The 7482-nt window shown below is 55.4% G+C and overlaps 2 protein-coding genes across 2 annotated transcripts; one reads left to right on the top strand and one right to left on the bottom strand.

Moving 5' to 3' along the window:
* Window positions 1-235: 235 nt before the first annotated feature.
* Window positions 236-2218, bottom strand: INS49_000535 (uncharacterized protein; the record flags this gene model as incomplete). Its single annotated transcript, XM_043161372.1, has 5 exons — window positions 236-975; window positions 1033-1394; window positions 1451-1492; window positions 1550-1813; window positions 1869-2218. The coding sequence occupies 5 exons, from the start codon at window positions 2216-2218 to the stop codon at window positions 236-238; spliced, it is 1758 nt and encodes a 585-aa protein (XP_043029878.1).
* A 1723-nt stretch (window positions 2219-3941) lies between these two features.
* Window positions 3942-6790, top strand: INS49_000534 (uncharacterized protein; the record flags this gene model as incomplete). The annotated part of the gene is made up of 4 exons (XM_043161371.1): window positions 3942-4372; window positions 4428-4461; window positions 4734-5219; window positions 5387-6790. The coding sequence occupies 4 exons, from the start codon at window positions 3942-3944 to the stop codon at window positions 6788-6790; spliced, it is 2355 nt and encodes a 784-aa protein (XP_043029877.1).
* Between the last annotated feature and the right edge of the window lie 692 nt (window positions 6791-7482).

Here is a 7482-nt window from a genome sequence, read left to right as displayed (position 1 = left end):
TCACACACAATTAAGTACAGCATCGCGGCACGGCATCTCCCACAGCCTCGGTGAACTGTCCGGACTTCAATTATTGGAGTGGATGTTGTTGTAGGCATCTATTCACCTTGCTGATTAAACATGTAGAACTCTACCAAGTTCCGCCCGATATCTAATTGCCCAAACGCTATGCATGCTCAACTGCCCTCCTCTAGTATAATTTGCCGACTTGACAATGAGGCCATGCAGAGTATCTCTAATTGTTCGCAGCCCTGCCACTACCCTGCTGACTCGCCCTTCGCTCTCCAACCACCCCCAACTCGGTGTCTTCTGATCTTGAGACGTTGCCAGACTCATCCTTCGGTGGATCCGCAACAGCGCCTGCTCCAGGCTTCTTGATGCTCTTCCACTCCATGGCCAGAGCGCAAAGTAGTGCAGCGAAAGCAAGGCCCATGGCGGCCAAGAAAATCCTCGTCAGGGTGTAGTTGTACGCATCGAGCACAATATTCAAGTCCTCGGCGGGTACGACGTCAGCCAGCTCCGTCGCGCCGCTCTCCACGATCTGAGCTGGGTCAATCCCAGGGACACCTGCCAGCCGTGAGACGAGCAGGTTGCTGAGGATGGTCTGCCCGACGGTCGTGAAGATGGCACCCCCTAGTTGTTGGGCGAAGAAAATGCATGCAATTCCCATAGACACGTCGGCCATGGGCAGGACGGTCTGCACGGCCAAGCTACCCGTCTGCATGCCCATGCCAAGACCGAAGCCAGACAGGAATTGGTAGCCAACCCAGTGGCTCTGGGGGGCACCACGAGTAAGAGTGCTCAGTAGACCTTCGCCGATGGCCATGATGGATGGACACAGCAACATGGAGGGAACGTAGTACCCTATCTTCTGAGTGGCCACTCCATTGATCAAGCTCGATGCCACAAGGGACAGCACCAGTGGCAATGTGTAGATACCCGAGTTGAGGGCACTCACGCGCATCACGGTTTGGACTAGACTTGGATCAGCAAACTGTGCACAGCCAAAAAAAATCGGGCGAAAACACTTACACCAGATTGGAAGATAGTAGACCAACATGAGCATGGAGCCTGCGATGAAGAACGTGAACCACACTGCGAAGAGCACGGTGCGCTGCTTGATGATTCTTGGTGGGAGAGAAGCAGTCTCGGGCATCAGGATTTGTACAGCAGCGAAGGCCAGCCCGAGGACGCCGAAGAGAACAAAGAGCAGGATGACACGCCAGTTGGCCCATGCGTACGTCGCGCCGCCCCATTGCAGTGCGAGAAGCAGGCAGACCACGCACGGAATGAAGAAAAATGTGCCCAGGGGGTCGAGCCGCTTAATATGAACCATGACTGGAGCCGGCTCCGTCTTGCGCGTTGGTGGGTTCCAAAAGAAGATCATGAAAATCCTGCCGCCCTTGTCAGAAAGCCTATCTTGACTGTAACATCTTCCATATGAACTTACAGCGTGAAACCCCCGATTGGAAGGTTGATATAGAAACACCACCTGTTGACGAAGCTTAGCACATGTCCACCCACAGCTGCCAACAGCTACCGAGCTTACCTCCAGGTGAGTGTGCTGGTGAAGGCACCACCAATCAAGGGACCCAACACGGACGAGATCCCAAATACCATTCCGAACATGCTCTGGAACATTGGGCGCTTAGGCAGGGGGATCATAGGAATCATGATCATCATGGCGCCTGAGAAGATGCCGGCACTTCCAAAGCCGGCTATGGCCCGACCAAAGATAAAGACCGGCGAGGTAGGAGCAGCTCCGCATATGGCAGAGCCGACCTCGAAGATGATAACAGAAGTCAAGAACACCCTAACGAGGCTTGTTAGCGGATGCAAAATGGCCACGGTGATCCGTCAGGACGTACCATTTCGTATTATAAAACTTGAACAGGCGGCCAAAGAGGAGTTGCGAGGCCGATGTTGTCAGCATGTAGGCGGAGCCATACCAGCCAATGTCCCCCAAGCTGTGATATTCATCCGTGATTTGAGGGATTGCGGTGGCGACAATGGTTCGGTCCAGGGCAACAAGGAAGACAGCAAGGAAGTTGGCCAACAATGTCAACCAGAACCGAAGAGTCTTGGGCTTGTATAACGTGTTGGGCCCTGGGGCCCCTGGGGCCCCCGGGCCGCCTGGACCTGCGGGCACAGGAGGTCCCTGAGAGATTGTCTTCGGAGCGACATCTGAGCTAGACGAGCCTTCTGCTGGATGTCCCATCGGATATGGACGATATGGACCGTCGTGCCCGTGCTTCTCGATGTCAAGAGTGCTCTCGTTACCATCCCCGAAAGGCCTCAGGGAGGAGGCCACACGGGTATGGCTACTAGCCAACGACGTGGTTGAACGGTCCATTATGTGCGAGTCCACTCGCCTGCCCTCCCTCTGGTAAGGTACAGTACAAATGGATTGGCTGGCGTCAGGTGTTCAGCGCGGGGAAGTAAGAGACAGGTTACACGATGGCTTAGGAAGAAGAAGGAGAGGGCCTATCAAGTAGACCGGGCTGGTAGACTGGCTGGCAAAAAGCAGGAGCAGAGGACCGAGCAAAGCCTGCTGCCCTAGGACGATCAGAGAGACAATGGTGCATGATATGAGCGCCATCCGGCATTTGAAGGGGTGAAATGCTTAAGTAGCCATCCACTGCCATCTTACCTCTGCTTACCTCGTCGCCCTCGCCGCCCTCGCTGACCGAGCCCCATTGCACGAGCGGGCCAGTCTACATGCAGTCGGTGCATTTCGGCGGTTTCAGGGACAGGACTGCTGGCACTGCAGTCGTCATGGATGGGAGGGACAAGATCAACAGGCCGCGACTGGCAGATTTTGAAGCTGACGCTCGGTGGCCAAGCTCTGGTGCTCCTGGAGTTTCCCCAATGTCGGATCCGTCGAGATCGACTAGTCCCTGCGAAAACGCCGAAGCTAATCTGGCGGGCAGAGTTTCGGTCCCGAGGTACATGATGGATGTCTGGGAAATTGGGACGATGGATTTGTCCGCCTGATAGGGAGCTACATCTGACAACGCCAAAAAACGCTGACAGTCGGGGGTCTCGCCGCATCTCCAGCCGCCCTCAGCGGTACGTTCCCGAGGTGCCCGATCAGCCGGCCAAACAAGCCAAAGACAGAGAGAGGGGGAAGAGAGAAACGGGGGAATCCTCCTACTCCTGGCCGCCCGTCCGACGGTAGCAAAGCCCTTCACAGTCCCAGTCTCATCCCATCTCTAGTGAGGCTGAAGACGGCCACGACAAGAATAGCCAGACGGAGAGGCGTCGCCTGAGGGCCTAGCAGCACAACGGAGAGCATTTCCGCCGACACGTGCCTGCACTCGCCTCCATCCCCAGCCGTCCCATCCCATCCCATGTTCACGTCCACGTCCATGTTCACGTCCACGTCCGTGCTCGTTCCTGTGTTCAGATGCAGCTCGGGCCTGTTGCTTGCACGACTACGAAGAAGATCGACGTGAGCTGACCCAGGATATCCTGCCGTCATATTGGTTAATATAGGAACACACTGCACTGTGACGGGCACGCCACCACGGCGTCTACCTTTATCGGCTACAAGAACGGCGCCTCGTGGCCGGCAAACAGCCCGAGACAAGACTGACTTGCCTGCTGCCCCAACGCTAGGCCTGCATTTGACTGCTCGCTTAGTCGTCTCCGTCGACGGACGCTGAGTACTCACTCCATCGACACCATGAGATAGTCGCCATCCGCGCGCCTACTCGACTCGCCTTGCCCTTTCCCGACCGAACCGTGCAGGTACAGGCACCTACCTAGCCACACTCGCGCACTGGTCGGCTGTGTAAGATATTATCCCCATCTCTGTTCGGCCCTTGGCCCTTGGCCCTCTGGTTCACCTTTCGGATCCGAGGCTCTGCTCTGGCTGACCGGAACCTCCAGTCTATGCCCATGCCACCCCATCTGCGTCGTCCCAAGACAGGAGACGCACAATGGCTGGCCCTTCCCCTGACATGCCATCCTACCCCTTGCCTGCATCCGGCGGCCATGGCGTGGTACCCCCCGAAGCCTCGGTCATGAAACTGACCAGAGGCCACTCATGCGTTCTCTGTCAACAACGTAAAGTACGCTGCGACAAGAACAAGCCTTGTGCCAACTGTGTCAAGGCTGGCGTCGATTGCAAGGTCGTCCCTCCTCAGCCCCCTCGCCGGCGCAAGAAAAAGCCACAGGAGAGGGAGCTCGTCGACCGCCTCAGGAAGTATGAGGCCCTGCTCTCCCAACACGGCGTCGACTTCGAGCCGATTGGTCAGCATCTCAGGTCCTCCGACATAGCCACTGATGAGGTCGACGAGATCGAGCACGGCATCGAGGGCCTCAAGACATCTCCTTCCTCGACGGGGCAAGATGGTGTCTCTGGCGACAAGTAAGGGCTGCGTCTCTGTCCGTCATGCCACCGTTGCTAACGGGAAATCACCAAGGCCGCCTTTCAAGTGGTTTCCATACTACAAAGATGTATGTTATCTATGCCTCCTCTCCTGTTCTCGGCTCAGCAATACTCCCACTTCCCAGCCCCCTGTCTATGGATCATGGCCCCCAAAGCTCATGCACACCTCTCCCTGGCACCCTGTCACTCTATTATGGCATCATGTAATTTGTGGACTATTTTGGCTTGTTCCTGGCTCACACTCATGTGGAGTGAGCCGGTCCGGACATTGGTCGCTTGCCATGTTTCCCCTTGCTTTCGTCCGTCGCTTGACAGAACAGTAACTGATCATCTCTGTGAGCAGTTCAGAACACAAGATGCCCAGTTCAGGGATTCTTCAGATGATGGCTCTGATGGTCCAATGATCCATCATGCTTTCGACAAGATGTTTGACGGCCAGGATGGCTTCCCTTTTGTGATTGGAGGGTCAGATTCGTCTGTCACCAACCTACACCCTTCTGGCGTTCAGATCTTCCAGCTATGGCAGATCTACCTGGAGAACGTCAACCCGTTACTAAAAGTGACGCATACACCTACCATACAAGGCTCGTTGATCGAGGCAGCTGCAAATCCTGCGAAGATCGCGAAGCCGCTCGAGGCCCTGATGTTTAGCATATATTTCATCGCTGTCGTGTCTATGACCGAAAGCGAAGTGCGAGAGACGTTCCAAGAGGACAAGAATCGACTGTTGTCCAAATATCACCACGGTACTCAGCAAGCTCTTATCAACGCCGGATTCATGCGGAGCCCGGATCTTGTCGTCCTTCAAGCATATGTGATGTATTTGGTATGTGACCCCTTCTCACATTTATGTGAAGACATTTGGCGGTATGAGAGGCCTAACAGAAGCAGCTTTGCGTCCGCCAATACACCGACCCACGTTCTTTATTTTGTTTAATAGGCATTGCAGTTCGCATCGCTCAACGGCTGGGACTCCACAGAGATGCTGAGCAGTTCCATCTGGCCCCATTCGAGGTCGAGCTCAGGCGTCGGCTCTGGTGGCAGCTTGTGGTCTTCGACAAAAGAATCGCCGAGATCACAGGGTCGACAATCACCGCCTTGTCCGCCAGCAAAGGGGACTGCCAATGGCCCCTGAATATAAATGACACAGATCTGCACGTTCATGCCAAGGATCGAATTGCACCGTACCGTGGGCCTACGGAGATGTTGTTCTGCCTCACGAGGTTCGAATTAACAGCTGCTGCAGACATCGACGGCGTCCGACCGGTACCGAATCTTGGGGCGACCGGCGGCAAACCGAAGTTCCAGTACAGTGCGTCTCCAAATTCGTCCGACGTAGTAACGAACGCCGCCAATCACAACCTTCCCATGGCAGACTTGGACAGCTACGTGACCTACTTTGAGGAAAAGTACCTGAAGCATTGCGATCCAAAGGTCCCCCTACACCTCTTCACCCTGTTGATGACCCGGCAATCTCTATCCAAGCTCCGCATCATCGACTACTTGTGTCGCGGGCATATACAACAACACCCAGACCCCAAAACCGTACCAGCAGGCCCTGAGCGCGCACTCCGCGAATCCATGTTCGAGGAGGGAGTGCGTGTGCTCGAGTACGATATCATGATCCAGGGGCACGAGTCACTCCAGGGCTTCAGGTGGTTTACGTTCATGCACTTCCCCTTGCCAGCTTACATGTATCTGGTCGGCGAGCTGAGGTACATAACCAGCGGCGAGATGTGCGAGCGAGCGTGGGCGGCCATACTCGAGGACCACGAGAAGAGAGGAATGGTCAATAACTTGAGAAGCCCGATGCACACAGCTATGGGTGGTATAATGCTCAAGGCATGGGATGCTTACGAAGCAGCGAAGAAGCAGATGGGGAAGCCCATATCACAGCAGCCGAAGCTCATCGGGATTCTCAGAGACCGGGCGAAGTCGATGAACGCGAGCAGCAAAGATGCCTCGTCTTCCTCACAGCATTCAGGACCAGAGTCAAGTAGCAGGGTCAGCGTCAGTGCATCAAGCGGCCAGGGTAGTTACGGTGCTCAGCAGCAGCAGCAGCAGCAACAACAACAGCAACAACAACAGCAACAATCACAGCAGCAGCAGCAGCAGCGACAACAACAGCAACCAGACATGAACATGCACAGCGCAGGGAGTTCACCACCCATTGCGTCTGTGTCTGCACCTGCCGCGGGCGGGATGGGGTCTATGGGCGGCGGGATGTTCGCGGGCGGCGGCTTCGAGGGGATCAATCCGCACATGTTCAACTCCGGAGTCATGCCCAGCGACATGGATTTCGGGGCCATGGATTGGAGCTCAGTATCCGCATGGGGAGGAGCCTTTGCTACGTATGACCCATTTCTCACAGCCGGGAATGTCTGCGCCATAGACTAGGCTCTCGTTGGATAGCCGGGCATTGTTCACGAGGCAGCAGAGCTGGAAAAGGGTACAAGGTTCTAATTGTCGACAAGGGATGTTCTTGAACTTGCAGATTGATATCCTCTGCTATCATGTACATACACAGACGTGATGATCCCCGATATACTGCTTCACTAATTAATGCTAGACATGACGGCCGATATGTGCCATCCAGCGCCACAGTAGCCACTCATCAAATTCTGTTACTGCCAACATGAATGGCTGCACAGAGCTAAGAATGAATTTCGTTGCCACCAGCATAAGATGTCAGTTACCGCACCTGCTCCTGCCCTCCCTGTCTCCGGCCATGGCTGCCGACATGAATCTCCTTTCCTTGCAAGGCCCCACAATGGGGGGAGATTTAAAAGGCCCCCCGATCTTGCGTCTAAAGTCAATATTTTACGTGTAACCCTGTTGATGGTAACTTTTCGCGAACTTTCAATCCCCCACTCCTGGGTAATAAGTTCTCGCTGAAGGGACCCTCCCCCAAAACCCGCCGCAGGGGAGCGGGCCGTAGCGCAGGGATCAAGGATGGGCGGCCCGCAACCTCGATCGTGGGGGTTTTCTTTCGGGTGGGTTTCTCAGGACCCGAGGGACTGGGACGGGGGACTAATAATGATGAGCACGGCCGGCTGGGTGGGCTTGGACTGTGCACTTCAGAGAGCTTT

This window comes from Diaporthe citri (genome assembly GCF_014595645.1).
Source record: "Diaporthe citri strain NFHF-8-4 chromosome Unknown scaffold_1, whole genome shotgun sequence".
Lineage (NCBI taxonomy): Eukaryota > Fungi > Ascomycota > Sordariomycetes > Diaporthales > Diaporthaceae > Diaporthe > Diaporthe citri.
This window is presented reverse-complemented; position numbering and strand designations above follow the sequence as displayed.